Raw genomic sequence first — 17,978 nt, forward strand, 5'->3', positions numbered from 1 at the left:
CACGTGGGTTGATGACATTTGACAATTTACATGTATGTTGTACATAATGGCACACTGGCACATTGTGAATGAGAAGTTCCAAGTAGCCTACTGTAAGTAGCAGCTGAAATAAATCAACACAGTATTTTGGATCATTATGTGGATTTATAGCCCATACTCGCTGGTAAGAGCACTGACGAGACCATTATTGTTATTAAATCACATTGTCTGCTTTCAAATTTTATTGCAACAAATTTCTTTATTAAATTGAATCAACTTTCGTTTCATTTTATTTCATAGAAATATAACTTAGATTCTACGCAGCACTTTCAACATGATGTCCGACAGCGACATTTGTGAGGGGAAAAAAGCGACCGAATCATGAAAACATCCATTATTTTAAAACATTTTTAAAATTATTAGTAACTTTTATAGTAGACTTTTAAATTGTGGTGAAATCCTACGAAAGTGCGGTACTCCCTGTTAAAATAGAAAAACATTCAGCAAGCAGCAGTGAAGCTGCAGCTGGTCCTGTTGTGTGTCTGTTGGAGCCTTTTCGGCAGATCAGTGAACTTAAACGGAGGATAAAGTAAAAGCGACTCACTCAGGATGATATGACTTACATAAGCTCAGATTTTGTTTTATATTTGTCGTCGTCCGATCTTTTGCTGTAAATGTTAGCTAAGCTAATCAAGCTAGCTAGCATGCTACCGTGACTTTTCCTCCATAGGAAGTAGGGGATACTTTCACTGTATCCTGATGGCTTCAACTTCTGCAGTTGTAAAAGGTTTGAAATACATGTTTTTACCTACTGCTACAGTTGGCTCTGCAAAGCCTCTGCAGCTAGCTAACAATTAGCCATATTTCCTTTCCAGGGAACATTAGTTACATTGTTATGTCCATTTACTCTTAAATCATACAAATGATTCGATCACTGGGACAAATTTGTGTATTAGATGGGATGAACTCAAATATTATTAGTATGATAACAGAGTATAATGCATCCCAAATCCCTTCATGGAAATATGTTATTTTATTTTGTGGAGATTTTTGCTCTGTTTTCTGTAAATTTTAACAAAACAAAGGTAAAAAAAAAAAAACTAGACTAATTTTGACTAAACACACCCCAATAATATCCAAACAATTTGTGTGCTTTTGGTGAAGTAAGTATTGTAATGTTTTAATGAAATGTTTATATTATTTAATAGTAACATGGCGTGAAGGTGATATTTGTCTGGCTCCTGACCCAAGAGATGGCACCCTGCGAGAAACCACCATTCAGAGACTGACCTCCACCTCTCATAATAATGATACTATAGCATGGGTGGTATTCACTGACCATAGTAAAGATGAAGAAGAGGAGGAAGCTGTACCTGTCTCGAAACTCATGAGACCAGGCTTGAATCACTTCACCCAGGAGAAACCTGTGTTTCCCAGCAGCATCACAGACCCCAAGCTATGTGTCCCCTTAGAGCTGAGGGATGTTGATGGAGACAGAGTCCCTTACACCATCAACAGATACCTGAGGGATTACCAGAGAGAAGGTATCAGGTTCATTTACGACAATTACATCCGGTCCAGCGGTTGTGTCCTGGGGGACGACATGGGCCTGGGAAAAACTGTACAGGTACAAAGTACATGAGCTGCAAAACAATTTTCAGAATTGTTCAAATGTCTGCATTTTTTCTTCACATGGCTGATTCTCTCCACTTCTTTGATCTTATCTTAGGTCATTGGTTTCCTTGCTGCTGTGTTGCACAAAACAGGCACATGGGAGGATATCAAGAACAACAGGCCTCAGTTTCTGCAGAGTCAGATGCCCTCCAAGCAAAGCAAACCCAACAAAGTGGGTATTGAAATATGCTACTTACATAAAGAAATGTTATGAATCATAAAACGTCTTGTTGGGGAAAATGAAAGACTTTCAAGTACCAGGTGCATTCAATCAAGTGCAGCAATAGTTTAAAGCTACAGATATGAGTATTGATTTGTCATCAGCCTGTTTTGGTGTTTCCATGATCTGGTATAGGTGTTCCTCATTGTGGCCCCACTGTCAGTGCTTTATAACTGGAAAGATGAACTGGACACATGGGGTCACTTCCAGTGTGTGGTGGTCCACGGGCTGAGGAAAGAGGAGGAGCTGGCTCGCATTAAGAAGGGACGCGTTGAGATTGCTCTCACTACCTATGAGACTCTGCGCCTTTGTCTGGATCAGTTTAATAAGTAAGAACCATGCTCCACACACACAAGCAACAAATACCATAAATGACATTTTCTGTATACATGCATTTTATTTATTTCTTAAATGTTGGATAAATTAGTTTTTGTAACTGTATGTTTTTTTGGTACTTAAGCACTGTGACTAAAATATACCTTTGCCCTCCCTGCAGCATAGACTGGTCTGCTGTGGTTGTGGATGAGGCCCACAAGATAAAAAATCCAAACTCTCAGATCACTCAGGCTATGAAGGATCTGAAATGCAAGGTCAGAGAGCTTTAAGTTTGTCTTATTATTTCAGTATACTATTACTAGTGTGTAAGCAGTAATGACAAAAGTCTGTGTGGATTACAAGAAGAGTACTGATGGTGTTAGTCAGTAAGAAGTGTAAAGTCACTCATTTCTGCTGTATTGAAAATATATTGAAATATATTGTGCCACCATCATAATAAGCTGCTTAAAAAAATAGTAAGCTTAGGTTTGCATTTGGACCGTGCTTTTGATGCTAGCTTTGCAATTATATTTTTTTCAGATCAGAATTGGCCTCACTGGTACCATCTTACAGAACAACCTTGAGGAGCTATGGTGTGTCATGGACTGGTAGGTCAAGGGACTTTTATATTACAACACATTATCATTTGCATATTTACAAGCACATTTCCTTCCCTGTAGTGGAAATGATGTGATTGCAATTTGCAGCTTTTTGCTGAAAATAGTTCCTATTAGCTTTTATGGATTTTATCTTCTATTTAGGGCCATACCTGGTTGTCTTGGCAGCTTAGGTCATTTCAAGAACAAGTTTGCAGATCCAATTGAGCAAGGGCAGAGGCACAGTGCATCTAAACGTGCCCTAGCTACAGAGAGGAAGACTGTCATAGCCCTGGTGAGGAAGATTTCCCACTGGTTCCTCAGAAGGACTAAAGCTCTCATCAAGGAACAACTGCCTAAGAAGGATGACAGGGTAAGATTGGTTAAGTCAAACCAGACTTAACCAATTATAATGGCTTTTTATTCTCTGGAAACTTACATTTCACCATCTACATAACAATATGCCATTATTATAATGTTCAGATGAAGGTTTATGATGTCTTAAAGCATCCCTCAAAGAAATTCTGTGTTGTGTTTTTTCCCAGGTGGTGTATTGCTCTCTGACAGACTTTCAGCAGACTGTGTATCAGGTGGTGCTGGACACTGAAGATGTGATGTTACTGTTGAGGTCTTCAGAGAAATGTGACTGTCAAAGTGGACGCACCCGCAGAAGCTGCTGCTATAAAGTTAGTTCCCCCCTTTTTACCATTGTGTGCTATTTGTATGCTGTGTATTGTAATGGGTTAAACTTAATTGTAAGGGGGTTAAGGCGTTTCCTGCAGATCTGAAATAAGTGAAATCCATCTCATTATTGATTTTTTTTTTTTTTTTTTTTTTTTTTACTTTAAGGCGTCAGATCACCTAAATCAGACAAGCATGTTGGGGAAATATGCTTTGTGTGATTTAGGTGAACTGGCCCTTTAGGTATCTAAGCAGAACTGTTGCATTCTACTTTTCAAATACAGTTAAAGATTGAGCCCTCAAATAATATCAGTTTCTTTTATTGCAGACAAACTCAGAAGGTGTACAAATGAAGGAGCTGTACTTTAGTTACTTGGCCATATTGAGAAAGGTTGCCAACCATGTAGCGCTGCTTCAGTCCACTGCAGGAACCAGCAAGAAACAGGTAGAAACATGCTGCCCTATCACTGATTTCGTATACTTGTTCATTAGATGAATCTAAGTTCATACCACATTCTGGTTCACTATTACTACTCATTTGTTTCTTCCAGGAAAAGTACGTGGGTGGCATTTGTGCGAAGGTATTCCAAAAGTTTCCAGACTTTGTGCGAAGATGCAAAGATGAAGCATTTGAGGCCTTGTCAGACCCGATGTACAGTGGAAAGATGAAGGTACAATTTGGGGGAAAAAGGCTAAGTCACCTGCTCATTGTGGGCTGTTCCAGTGTGGGTTAACATATCTGTATTCCTTTCAGGTTTTGCAGAAGCTGCTCAAATATTATCTGGAAAAGAGAGATAAAGTACTTCTTTTTTCTCTCTCAACCAAGGTGAGAGCTGAGTTTGTGTGCACTGAAATCATAATTTTGTGTGTGTCAATGAGTTGCATGTGTGATTGCAGAGATATACTATATTGTGTTAGAGTTGGATGAGCGGCAGGGTGAGATGTTTTCCCGTAAGAAAACAATTTGATGCTCACAGTGATGTAATCTAAAAGGGATTTTAGATGGTGTCAGAGTTGGAGTACGCTCGTTGGTTTCAGAGCTTTATGTCCAGCCACATCCATTCAGCTTTTCAACACAACACAGCCTTGAACACGCACTCTTAATTGCCACTGCTATTAGAGCAGATGCCATGTTTACAGAGAAAATAGTAGCAGGAGACATGGTTTTCTCATGACATAGATTAATCAGTAAGCTTTTATAAATGAGGGCGATTAGAGTTTTAAAGATATACCTGAGACAGTATGATAACATTTCTGGCTGCTATGAAGTCATATTTTCATGGTCTGTGTTTAGCTTTTTTGGGAATCATAGAGTCCATATAGTTTTGATTGCGCTCCATATTACCCCAATAGTATATCTACAAATATGCAAGCCAGGGGATATTCAGTTCATTTTTTATTAAATTTGTTTGTCTAGCATTTACATTTTATCTGTCATACAAACTCTTCAGCCTTGACAATGAGTGAATTCACAGCTGATTCGTGTGATTTGAACCCTTCACAGTTGTTTGTTGTGTTTTGAACCTGTCAGCTGTTAGATGTGCTGGAGAGCTACTGCATGGCAGAGGGACTGGACTACAGCAGGTTGGATGGAACCACCAAAGCCAAAGAGAGAGTCCAGATTGTCAAAGAGTTCAACAGCTCCTCTCACATCAACATCTGCCTGGTTTCTACAATGTTAGTCGAACAATAACAGTTAGATAGAGAAGTGGTGTTTTTTTTATATTTCAGAGTTACATTACTGTTTCTTTTACCTAAAATTAAGACCTTAAAGATATACCAATATGGGCTGTATGGGAATATTTAATATTGTGTCTGCTGTTCTTTTGTGCTTATTTTAAACATATTCAAAACCTTGAATCTGCTGATAACTGACTCTTTGTTTTATTAGGGCAGGCGGTCTTGGTCTTAACTTTGTAGGGGCCAATGTGGTAGTGCTATTTGACCCAACATGGAACCCAGCCAATGACCTCCAAGCTATTGACAGGTAGGTTGTGGGCCATATCTTCACAGACTTTACACAGTATTGTAATGTAGGTTAAGCTATAGAAGTTTTATTCTGTTCTTGCTTCTCTCGTCTAGCTTCAGAAAGCACTGTAGCTGCCAGTATAGTGTACCTAGTCATATTCACTGCTGATATCAAAAAACATAAACATAGACTCTTTTTACTATTTATATGCGTGATGCCTGTGTGTTGATATGTTTGTGTCTCTTCAGGGCATATCGTATTGGCCAGTGCAGGGATGTGACTGTTCTTAGGCTGATCTCATTGGGGACTGTAGAGGAGGTCATCTACCTCAGACAAGTTTACAAACAGGTACCAGATGATTATAACCATATAATCATAATGAACAAACGATGTATGTCTTGATATACTGAGGTTATCTCCTTTACTACCTGCGAGATGGCTGCTGCAGCAGGGGGACAATTGAAGATGAAATTCTTTACCTCAGAAAGGTTTACTCACTGTGCACAAATCAAATAGAAAAGAGAAAAATACTGAAGTGCCACAATAACTGTTTGTACTGAATCTGCAGTTGACATTTTTCTACAGCAATTGAATTGAGGCAATTTGAGTTGTAAATTAACAACTACAGCCCGCTGTTGAAGTCTATTTTTCTAACTATATATGTTGTTTGGAAACAACCATGCCTGCCTGGAACTGACACACACCCAGGCTTGATTCTTCTTGATAGCATTTGACTAATGTTATCAATGTTTGAATCCTTCATAATGTGAGCTCAGTGCTCTGTATCAGTATCTTTTAAAAGCACTTTTCTGTACCTGCGTTCCCATCTTCCAGCAATTGCAGTGCTCAGTTATGGGCAAGGAGAGTGCGCGGCGGTACTTTGAGGCAGTGCAGGGGCATGGTGTCCATAAGGGGGAGCTGTTTGGGATCAAAAACCTCTTCAGGCTGCAGATCCAAGGGACATGCCTCACCCGCAAGATACTAGAGGTTAGATAGCCTACATGCCTTATACTGTTTGATTGATGATGTGCTACTGTAGCATACTGCCTCAACTCACCTCGTCCCACTGACTCATATCCCCAGTCACAATACAAGGTCTCACAAAACAGTCAACAAAACTTTAACTTTATTTCTATTCTTTGGAATTTACACTTATGTGGTCGTATGGACTAGTAATGGAGTAATGTTTTTAAAAGGAATTAAAAGGAAGTGCAACATGCCTCTTTATTTCCCGTAAATATCAAAACACATGCCTAAAACACCTAAAAATATCTAGTACTAATGAAAACTGAAAGATAAAGTCTTTTGTTGATGATTGTATAATCATTGACTTGAAGCACAATAAAATGTTTATGTTTTGATGAATGTGTTTCACACTTCACACTGCTCTTCCTGTCAGCGAGAAGGACAAGTGGAGTCCGGTGTAATGACAACCAGCACACACACAGGCGAAGAGAAGGAGGAGGAGACGAAGGGAGTTAGCGTGAGTAACTCTGCCATTCTCAGAGACCCAGAACATAGGGCACTCATTTTTCCCATCCCTCACTCTGTCTTCTTTCCCAGGCAGCCCACTCATCCTCCAATTCCCACGTGAAAGAGGGGATACCTCAAACAGGGACCTTCCTGTCAGTCAGTCAACCAGCCCACATAATCTCATTTAACTTTTTCTGCCTTAGCTCTAATTTTTTTTCTTTATTGCTTCCTTGGTTCTTCTTTGTCTTATAATCTTCCTATTCTCTTTAAGGAGTTTATTCCAAAGTGAGATATGCCATAGTTGTGAAAGAAAAACTGTTTCTACTATGACAAAATTGTCAAAATGAGAAAAGTAATGTTAAACGAACAACATGAAGAAAGTGATATTCTCACCAAAATCTTTCTAGTCAGTATCACATACTCACCCTGCTGTAGGTTTTAGAGGTGGCTGTAAAAAGTTTGTAGTTTCCTCACAACAGCTGTGGTTAGCTTGAGTTCAGGCAGTTACAATAGATTCGCATAGATCGTTGTTGTTTTTTATCAGTGGAAATCTCTCAAACCACTCTCCAAAATCATTATCCTCAAGTTGAAAAGCTCCCTTGAAGTATTGTATCTGCCTTAAGTGTGAGTGTTTGCAAAATACTGAGGGGAGAATTCACAAAAGGATTACGCGGCTTTTGCGGCAGCTAAACCTGCATAGATACGTCAAAAAGAATCTGTGTAATTCTCAAAGCACCTACAAAGGGTGAACTGCACCCCTAACTGCGCTGCCAAGCAGATAGCGTCTCTGTGCTCCGGTGCTATTTGCAGGTATGTAAATTAGGTAATATGCATACATTTGGTGTAAAATTGGCCCCTTTCTATACAAAAAAAAGGTTGAATTCACAAACACCAGCGCTAATAGCCACACGCAGTTAGAATGAAATTATTAGCGTCTTCAGAGAGTTGGTGGTAACTGGAGTGCATTAATAAAGGGGCGTCAACCCCCAGACTTTCCAGTGATCAGCAGGGATCAGGGAATCAGGGAATGAAACTGTAAAACAACATAAAACCTGACGGTGGTTACGCGCAGTAACAGTCCAGCATAGAGCAGAGTAGGAGAGAAAACAGCCCTCCACGCCCAGACGTATGAGGGAGAGCGCACAGTTAAAGCACCACAAATAACAATCACTCCATACAGAGTGAGTCATAGAAAAACAAGAGACATCCCGTAGATAGAAACGAATGAAAGAGCAGGGGGAGTTATTAGATAATTAGAATAGTTAGAATTATAATTAGAATAAGTTCTCTTTCAAATCAAACATCTCTTTCCACATAAGTGGAAAGTAGGCTATTGTTCTTGCAACTGCATTTGTAACATTTTTTAACTCAAACATTGCTTAACCACGTTATGTGATATGCTACTTCAGTACACCTTAAAAACAAATATTACTGGGGCCACTACAGAAAATTGCAGATGAACATTTAACAGGCACAAAACATTGGCAAATTGCATTCAGCTGCAAAACTTTATGGACGTGTTTTTGCTGTAATATCATAAGCACACTATCTTTTGTGAATCGGACCTTGAGACGGCACAATTCATGGTGCTATCAGCGGCCACAATTCATTCTTTGTGAATTCGCCCCTGAGCATTAGGGCTTAGTGTTTTCAGAAGTTTTTATGGAGGTTTTGACATGACATTTTCGCCATGAAAACCTGTCACAATTTGAATCCATTGTAACTGACTGAATTGAAGCTGACCTGTTCTCTGTCACTGTGAAAACTACAAACTTTTTACAGCAATCTTTCAAGTGCACAGGGCATAGGTATAAGTAAAAATTGCAATGCAATAGCTTTTGGGTGGAGTATCACTTTAAGGCCTTGGCTTACAAAAAACATTTAAATGCTTAGTTCTTTGTATTTTAGTGAATCTCAAGGATGAAGTTCTCTTTGTCTGCCTCTTACTTTCTCTCTGATGCTGTGTGAAACAGCTGGATGTAATTACTTGCTTGTCCTAATGGAAGGAGCAGACCACACTGAAGTCTATCTTCTGCTTTTCAGCTATTTATTTACACAGTGATACCCCTTATCATCCTGTTCTCAGCCAGGTCCTTTTAACAGGGTCTGCTGCTCCACTGAGACCTTTCAGATTCTTTCAAGAATACAGAATACACTGGGGTGCCTTAACACGCACAGAGAGAGGCTTGAGGCGTGCAAGTACAGCAGAACTGGGGAAGAGTCATCTAGTTGGCAAATTAAGTCAAATTAGAATCACTGTTGGTGGTCGTTCCCATAAAGGCCCATTCATATAACTCCAGGAAATGTTATGACCCCTTTGTTTTCTTCATATTACATCATGATGGAGGGCATATGTCACATTGATGTTTATTATGATTTATTGTTACAAACATCTGTTTTGTATTACACAATGAAATCTCACATGGGCTGGTCCACTGAAAGATGGCACAAACAAGGGAAGTGAAGAATTTGTAGCCTTTTGGTGCAATTTTGTAGCTAAATCTTTCTCACACAGTGTATATACAGTTTATTTACATTTTTCTTATTAATTTCTCGTTCTTGTACTACCTACCTTGTACCACTTCCTATGCCAATCTGTCCCTACTTTTCTTTAGCTGTTTGTTTCTTCTGTTTTATTTAAGGAACCTGGAGATTTTCTGCCTACACATGGCCCTGTGCCGAATGATGAACCAGCCAAGGAGAACAGAGATGCATCAAAGGTCCCCAGAGGGGTGCTGGACTTCAGTAGTGGGAGTGAAGAGGATGAGGAGGAGCGGGGGCTTAAGAGGAAGGTGCCAAACCCCAGTGCAGTTCGTGGGAAAGATGCCACTGGTTCTGGTCGGATGAGTCTTCTCCAGCACGGTTTCTCCAGACTCCTCGAAAGGGTCAAAGGAAAACCAGAGTTAGGTGAAGGGGACAGTAGTATGGGTGTAGAAGAAAGCCCCTCTGAGGAAGATGCTGAGGATCAAGAGAGGGAGGGTACCTCCTATGGCATCTGCAAGAGCTCCAATACAGGAAATGGTGCAGTCTGTCTCCCTAAATTGGGAACGAAAAACTGGGACACCAGCAGAGAAGACAGAGAGAACAGAGGTGGGGGGAGACAAGAGAGGGTTTCTCTGGTGAAACAGAGTGATGATGCTGTAAGAGAGGGACAGGGCCTGAAAGGGTGGACAAATAAGAAAATTACAGTGGATGAGGAGAGTGATGAAAATCCCTTACCAGACAAAAAGAAACCTAACAAGTTCAAAACTACAGTTCCAAAAGTGCACCGCTTTGAGGATTATTCAGATGAATCTGAGGATTTGGACATAGAGGCAATGACGGGGCCCAAGAGGGACACTTTAAATTCACACGGTAGAGGAGGAGACAGAGAGAGAGGAAGGCTAGACCGCAACAGAAAGAGGCAAAGTGCTTGTGTCAGGGACAAGGCCAGATCCAAATACACAGAAGACATAGAGATATTCACATCTTCAGAAGATGAACACGCTCCTGTTAAGAAAGGGAGATCTACAGGATGTCACTTCACATCTCCACAGACAGAAAGATCCACAGTTGAGTTGCCAAAAAGTGGGCAAAGAGCTGCAACAACCATCAGGACAGAGAGACAATCAGGAATGCCCAAAGCTGTTTCACATACAAGTCTGAAAGGTCAGACATCCCCAGCATCCAAAGGAAAGGATGGAACTATCGACACTGTGCTAGGTCAGATTCAATACCTATTTTTATATGTTATGTCATTTTTAATGATTATAACTTAATTTCAACATGAATGATGTATATTTCTGTTTAAAGGGGGCGTACAGGAGGTGATGTATACCCACTCTAACCAGCACGTGGTGGGCGGGAGCAAAGCAGAGGAGCTGATCAGTAGAGCTGCTGTACGAGACGTGTTTGAACGCAAGATGTACTCTCAGCTCCCGGCCAATCACCTTCTAGGCACCCAAGAGGTACATACCGCTTTAACATTGCTCTGGTTCAGTGATTCTTCAAACTTATAATATTGTGGTTGTATCTGCCACAGCCCCAATTCAGCACTGTACCCATTTACTGATGACTAGTTAACAGATCAGTTCACCCAAAATAAAAAATAAAAAATTCTGTATTTCTTACCTGTCGCCTGGAATGTTCTAGAGAGTTTAGCTGATTTGTCGAGGTTTAGAGATGAATTTGGATGACTTCTTGCCCCCCCAATTAGATTAGATAAATCAAATTACATTTGAAAAACTCAATAGGAATATATTTTTCCAGAAACCGTGACAGGATTACTTAATAATTCACAGACCGCGCTGTAAACAGTGTCATTTAGACCTGTTTTCTACCAAAGCGTGTCTAGCAATTGCATATTGGCGTGCAAAATAAGGCTTGCCAGTACTGTATCAGCTCACTACGAAATGAGAGTGAATGTAAACACATACTGTTCTTTGCAGCTTAACGATAAGTAACGCTCAGTGTGCTTGATGAGTAGCAGCAGTGTAGTTTACCTATATTCAAATCTGTGGTCCATAATGCCACATGTTTACATCCACTGTCATGTCAACATAAGCCTGCAAATCTCCACCAGTACTGACTAGTGGAGAGAGGTTTGTGGACTACTGTGGGTTACTTTGTCTGGATTTCTGGATTAGAGATGTTTAATTTTTACAAATCAAATGTTATTGAGCTCTGCTGTATTGGGTTGATAGCTGACAGAAGACATGTTGAAATCTGAGCAATCAAAACTATTATAGATAGCACTTATTAAGAGAAAAAAAGTATGTTTTGGGGTGATTTGGCTGAATGGGCCCCTTAATCCTATTAATATTAATAATTTTCCTGTTCATGCTCTCCAAATAATGCTAGTATATCATATTGATTAAAGCTAGGTTCATTAATATATTAATATATGTGTTTGAAAACAAACTGAGTGAGTCTGAGGCAAAAATAACTAGCTCAGCCTTGAGCTGGTCACTGCTTCTATAAAACTTCACTCTTGTTTGATTGTACCAGAGCCTGTCAGCAAGCCCACCAGACAGTCGGCCTTGCCCTTCTGCTGTCAGACTAGAGAAGCCCAGTGTGGACCATCCGGTCACCTTCGCCAACAAGAGTGTGCACCACACCAGACACACCACCTTCATCATTGGAGAGACTCCCCAGGCCATACGCAGGTACTGAAAGGGTGTCAGAGGAGGTGAAGTGAAGAGAAAAAAAGAACAGAGGCGATAGCAGTTAGGATAACGCAGAGTAATAGTTAAAGAAAAAGAGCATATTGTAGAAGATGAGATGTGATGGATTAGTAAAAGAGGGTAGGGTAGTCATGGGTAGACATAGTGAAGGAAAAATGACTTAAGGGGGCCTGCAACAGAAGGAAAGAAGAAAAGGTTTGAATGGGAATAAAGCAGGCCAGTGGATAAAAGGAGGAAAGTGGGTGTAAAGAGTGTAGTCAGAACTGAGGAATGCCTGGCAGTGTAGGGATGTAGGCCAAAACTCACCACAGATATGGTGTTGAGCGCCCCCACCTGGGCCTCAGGAATTGTGTGTGTGTTTAGTGAGAGACCACCTCTGAGCTTTCCCTGCCACCTATTTCCCAGCATCATGCCAAAGATTACCCAGTTATGTTCAGGCCCAACAGTGCAGGAGTTTTCCCCTCCACAACCACAGCCCTCCTGAGAGCAACCAAAAATGATCGCCTGAGGACTTTCAAACCCACACTGATATACACACACGTCCTAACAAGCATATACACACACAGTACTCAAATACACACCTCTGTCCTGCTGCATCACCTCCGCCACCTACCTTCCCAAACAGTCGTATACAGAGACACACAGACACCTTTGTGGCTCCAATGTCACTCCCCAAGAGGAAGCCTGTATCTCTGCCCAGAGGCTCACCAGGGAGTGAAAATACACACTAGTCATATTGATATCCCCTCCATTAACCTTGCTGTTTAATGATTTAAATCCACATGCACGTCGTGTTTTAATGCCTTTACTTTAATTTATTGTTTTTCCAGTGAAAGCCACAAATGGCAATAACACCACCATAATGCAGCTGTACCACCAGTGACTTTGAAGTATTTCTGTCCCAGAGTCTGGTTAGACCAAAGTTTTAATGACTGCCTAGAAGCTCAGGAAAAACACCTCATACTGCATGACTGCCTGGATATGAGCCTGAATATGTGGAGAGCTATTCATCTTAGGCTAAACCTGATGGACACAGAATATCAGATTAATAGTATAGACCTTGTGGCTTTTTAAAGACGTTGTTTTACGTGTGATTTCAAGTACCTTACAGTATGCTCACATGTGCCAAATTCTTGCCTCGTACTAACTGTACGTGTATGAATATGGTGTAAATTCACAGCTGATATTAGTTATAAAAACATCTTGTGCATTGGTGTTTTTTCACACTCATTTCTGTCTTTGTGTCCTTTGTGTGCTTGTGTGTAGGCAGCAGCTGGAGTTAATGGCGGAAAAATTCCAATTTCCCTCAGTCCATCAGTTTGCAGTGGAGATTCTGAGAAGAACCTCAACCCAGAGACTGGCCTGGCTACGACAGTATTACACATCACTGAACCACCCTGACCTGGCTAATACAGTCACAAACAGCTTCCCACAACCTGATTCAGCACAGATGCACAGCACAGCATCCTCCGCTTCAACTGCTACCTGCTCAACATCCACCAAAACAGCTGCCACAAAATCTCATGCAAGTACCAGAACCCCACAAAAGGATGTTCCAAAAGCCAAGAAAAAGCTTAAATACACTCAGAAGAATCCAGAACCCAAAACTAAGCCTGAAACCCCACAAAACAATGTTTCTGTGCCACAGAAAAAGTCTAGAATCCCACAAAATGATGTTCCAGAACCCCAGACAAAGCCTAGAAACCCACAAAATGATGTTCTAGAACCCCAGAAAAAGCAAAAGATCCCACAAACGAATGTTCCAGAACCTCTCAGTGATGTTCCAAGCTTTGAGTCAGAGGAGCAGGAGGAGACGGTCCGGAGTGCCAGAGGACATAAGAGGACAAAGAGGAGTAGTGTTTCTAGTTCTGGAGCCTTCAGAGCTGGTGGTGGTCTTGGCTTGGATCAGGCCAGCAGCAGTGGTCTGGGGTCTGGGGAGGCTGCTGCTTTCCTGAACCGCACAGACAGAGATACCCCTTCTTCTCCGGACCTCAGCCATGGCAGTTCTACCACATTATCCAAACCCACAGCACAGAGAAGGGAGCGAAAGCAAAAATTGTCTTCCAGGACCAGTGAAACTTTTCAAGGCCAGAGAGAAAAACCTCAGACCCCTTCCCCTCCTGAGCACGCCACATCTACCTCCAGTCACCATTCCTTCCTCACAGATCTGATAGGAGACACCTCAATCCTCGACGATTTGTTAAAACCTAAATCCAGGGGTGCACAACAGAGGGGCGCCCCAAAAACACCCCCTGTACTCTCCTCTGTGCCAGTAAGCACACATCTCACCACACCCTCTCCATCCAGAATCCCTCGCAATACTTATTCTGGTTCAGCAGGCCACATTGACTCTCTTTCCTTTCCAAAGTCAAACACAGCACCTACACATCAGGCGGCATCAAAGGGCAGTCGCAAAGACTTCTGGGACCTCCTGAATGAGGGTAATGAGGAGCGTATCAACAGGTTAACAGACCCAGCAGAAGTGCAGAGGGTTTGCATCAACACTAACTTAGCAGCTAGAAGTAGGTCTGGAGAAGAGGAGAGCAAGAGTCTCTGGAAGACTAATGAGAAGTTCCTGTGGAAGAAATAACACCAGAGAGACAATTAAATAGTTTACTTTTGCAGTTCTTAAGGAGATGAAAAATGGAAACCTTAATGGATATTTAAAGCAGGCTTTCCTGTTTCAGATTTTCTCAACAGAGTTTAAGTGTCATATCATTTGTACCTTTTTAAAATATATTTTATATTTACTCTAATTATTTGAAAATATTCAGTGTTACTAGCATAATGCTGACTGTTACTTGAACAAACAAGGGTGTTAATCACTCTGGGAATTTAAACCTGTGTACATTTTATGGAAATGATTGCCCTATTTTTTGCTTTATTTCAAAATGTTTTACCTAACACACACAACCCCTGGAGGAGCACTCTAATGTGTCATCACAGAGGCATGTATAAAAGACTGAAGAAATTAATCTAAAAATTGTAATATATGAAAAATTATGTAATATAGGGCTGCAACTAACAAGTATTTTCATTATCAATTCATTGTTGGACTGTAAAAGGTCAGAGAATTTCCCAAAGTGATGTCTTCAAAAAGCTTTTTTGTGTCTGACCAACAGTTTAAAACCCAAAGACATTTAGTTTACAACAATGTAAGACAAGGAAAAACAGCAAATGCTCACATTTGAGTAGCTGGAACCATCAAATGCTTGGCATGTTTGTTTGAAAAACAGTTAATCGATTATCAAAATAGTTGCAAATTAATTATCTTTTGAACAACTAATTGCTCCAATGTTCTATAAAATATTTTGAAATTACAACAGGTAAAATAAATTATATATAAATGTATTAATGCCTCTTGTGTGCATGTGTAGTTAAAGGTCAGTGTCAATGTTAAGTGGATGACGGAGAAAACCCATCCCGCTGTAAGCATTAGCCATTATCGTTATCTGATACCATGACTGCCACCCAGGGACTGTTGGTGTCCCTGCAGAGATATCACTTAAAACGCCTTAATGGCTGTTAACGTCTCTGTCACTCTGAACAACTCACTGCCTCCCACTCCCCATGACAGTGTGCATATTGTGTAGATGGTGTGGTTTCCCTGCACGGTAATCTGAGTCTGTGGCTCGGCTCAGTTGTGCCTCAAACGCCCCTCAGAGTGGAAGCTGCTGTGCTATTAGTGAAATAACAATAAGCAGTTGAAGACTTAGTGGAGCTGGGAGAGGAGGGATAAGGAGTAGTTTTCACACCCACCCATCCATCCACCCATCCTCTCATACTCTTAATTAAAGTGTGTTTCAAACTGTTATGGTGACAGAATTATTTGCAACATTCCAATAAAGCACAACAAAAAGGTAACCATATTGAACTCATAGCTTAGCTATAATGTGAAAACAAATTAAGAATTTACTCATCGTAGAATGTAACTAAGTATATTACAAGTACTGTACAAATTTGAGGTACTTGTAGTTTACATGAGTATTTCCATTTGATGTGACTTTATACTGCACTTTTTACTTTTACTAAAATTGTCTGACAGCTTTAGTTAGTTTTCAGATTACAATTTTCATACCCTTCCTGTCCAGTGAAAACCATGTATCTCCAAATTTGGGGACTATTATTTTTTTAGTTTCTGATAAACTGAAGGATTAAGTGTTCCTTTATGGGTTGAGAAAATGCTCCTACATCTTAAGCTAAATTAACTATTTAAATCCCCCACCCCTTGGATTAGCTGGAAAATGCATCGTCACAAAGCTGAAAACAGGGCTGTTTTTCTGAGCTCATGAAAAGTTGACTTTTTAGAGATGCAGTACGTGGTTCTCACAGGACAGCAACGCTACAAACAAATGATGATCTTATAGAATATGATGCACTGCTGTGGATTAAACTACCCAACAGTATATAGCAACAGTAAAATGGTCTATTACTGCTGCATTAATGTGTATGTTACATCTTACTGCTGAATGTGTACTTTTAATTTTGATACTTTAAGTAAATTGTGCTGATAATGCTCACATACTTTTACTTAAGGTTTTGAATGCAGGACTTGTAGTGGAGTATTTCACAGTGTGGTATTAGTACTTAAGTAAAGGATCTGAGTACTTCTTCCACCATTGCCCTTACTGGTTGTGTATGTGCATGAGTGCGCTTGCATGTGCTGAACCTCACAGCTGTGTCTGACCTCTTTCAGCTGTTGCACTGAAGTAAATAGAACCCCAAAGAGAGCTGCTCTGTGTAAGTGTTGTGTTTTGTTTAGCAGAAATGAGAAAGTGCTGATAGCTATCAATAAACAAGAGAAATGACTACGTGCCTCAACAGAACATGCAGCTTGGTGAATAGTGTGTGTGTGTGTGTGTGTGTGTGTGTGTGCGTGTGCGTGTGCATGTAGACCTTCTGGGTGGTAGATCACGACTATCCTCACACACGCACACACACACACACACACATAAACTGAAGCCACACATCTGTCACACCTGTTCAAATCACAGACAGAGGAGAATAAAAAGGCCTTTCTCTTATCCCTACCCCAAAGCCTTTCCTCTCTTTTTTCTCTTTCTGTTTCACCCATAATTTGAGATTTGCAGATCCCAATCTGTCTTTTTGTAGTCATGGTCTGGTTCAACTGAGATAGCAGAGAGGCTTAGCATGTTACTGACAATAGAAAGGCTCACCAACTGACTGACAGTGGTTGGAGGCTAATGGAGGCCAGCTAACATGGCTCAGTGGCAAACAAAGCTCTCTTATCCTTAATGCTAACTGCAGGATTCTGCCAATGAATCTGGACTGTGACACACAACCACCATGAGAGATCAGAGACAATGTCTCAAGTCAGTGTGATGATTGTATTTTATTTTATTACATGCTGTGAAGTGCTATTTCCCATACCTAGTAGGAGTCATGAGAAATTTCACCAGAGAAAGTGTGTTTTTCCAGTTCTCCCATTAGTGTCTTGTCTCTTTGTGTCAAGGGCAGGGTGAGAAGTTAGTTTATATTCCCTGCCACTATAACCTGGGTGTCTGTGAGTCTGTTATAAACTGCACAATCAGACAGAGCGGCAGAGGGACGGCCGTGGTAGCGTAGGTTTATTTGCAGAAGTCAGACTGTGACACCTAGTTTGATTTGATTAGTAAAAAGCTGTGAATGAGTGTTGACCCATGCTGACCTGGGCCTCCAGTCATATTTGGCTCAGGTTTCCATGCATTCACTCTGCAATGTGTTAAGAATGTCTGCAAACTGTCGCTGATTAAGAACTAGCTCTTGTACAAATGCATGAAACATTAAAGCCCTGGAATATTTGGCTTCAAATCTAAAGTATTTATAGTAAGTATAGTAGCAAGATCCCTCTCTTTCCCTCTCTTTTCCTGTAAAGGCAATGCACGTTTAATTGTATAGGACATTTCAAC

At 40.7% G+C, this 17,978-nt stretch overlaps 1 protein-coding gene across 2 annotated transcripts; it reads left to right on the forward strand.

Moving 5' to 3' along the window:
- Positions 1 to 441: 441 nt before the first annotated feature.
- On the forward strand, positions 442 to 17,099 carry ercc6l2 (excision repair cross-complementation group 6-like 2). Of its 2 annotated transcripts, none has more exons than XM_044196719.1 (20): positions 442 to 766; positions 1,188 to 1,606; positions 1,709 to 1,825; positions 2,009 to 2,202; positions 2,370 to 2,463; positions 2,729 to 2,796; positions 2,974 to 3,157; positions 3,330 to 3,470; positions 3,794 to 3,910; positions 4,017 to 4,136; positions 4,220 to 4,291; positions 4,997 to 5,142; positions 5,357 to 5,452; positions 5,683 to 5,782; positions 6,269 to 6,421; positions 6,834 to 6,917; positions 9,550 to 10,609; positions 10,700 to 10,854; positions 11,894 to 12,051; positions 13,336 to 17,099. In XM_044196719.1, the coding sequence occupies exons 1-20, from the start codon at positions 739 to 741 to the stop codon at positions 14,657 to 14,659; spliced, it is 4,830 nt and encodes a 1,609-aa protein (XP_044052654.1). In that variant the 5' UTR covers positions 442 to 738; the 3' UTR covers positions 14,660 to 17,099. The 2 variants fall into 2 exon arrangements, with proteins under 2 accessions (XP_044052654.1, XP_044052653.1); XM_044196718.1 differs by having other exon boundaries at positions 443 to 766; positions 2,950 to 3,157.
- Positions 17,100 to 17,978: the final 879 nt, after the last annotated feature.

The sequence above is a fragment of the Siniperca chuatsi genome, linkage group LG5 (genome assembly GCF_020085105.1).
Source record: "Siniperca chuatsi isolate FFG_IHB_CAS linkage group LG5, ASM2008510v1, whole genome shotgun sequence".
Classification (NCBI taxonomy): domain Eukaryota; kingdom Metazoa; phylum Chordata; class Actinopteri; order Centrarchiformes; family Sinipercidae; genus Siniperca; species Siniperca chuatsi.

What these genes read in the sequence shown, in the direction of transcription:
- ercc6l2 (XM_044196718.1), top strand. Translation starts at nt 739, where the DNA reads ATGGCTTCAACTTCTGCAGTTGTAAAAG. An exon ending in CAGGAACCAGCAAGAAACAG is followed by an intron (nt 3,911 to 4,016) that starts GTAGAAACATGC and finishes TGTTTCTTCCAG; the next exon opens with GAAAAGTACGTGGGTGGCAT. An exon ending in ACCTTCTAGGCACCCAAGAG is followed by an intron (nt 10,855 to 11,893) that starts GTACATACCGCT and finishes TGATTGTACCAG; the next exon opens with AGCCTGTCAGCAAGCCCACC.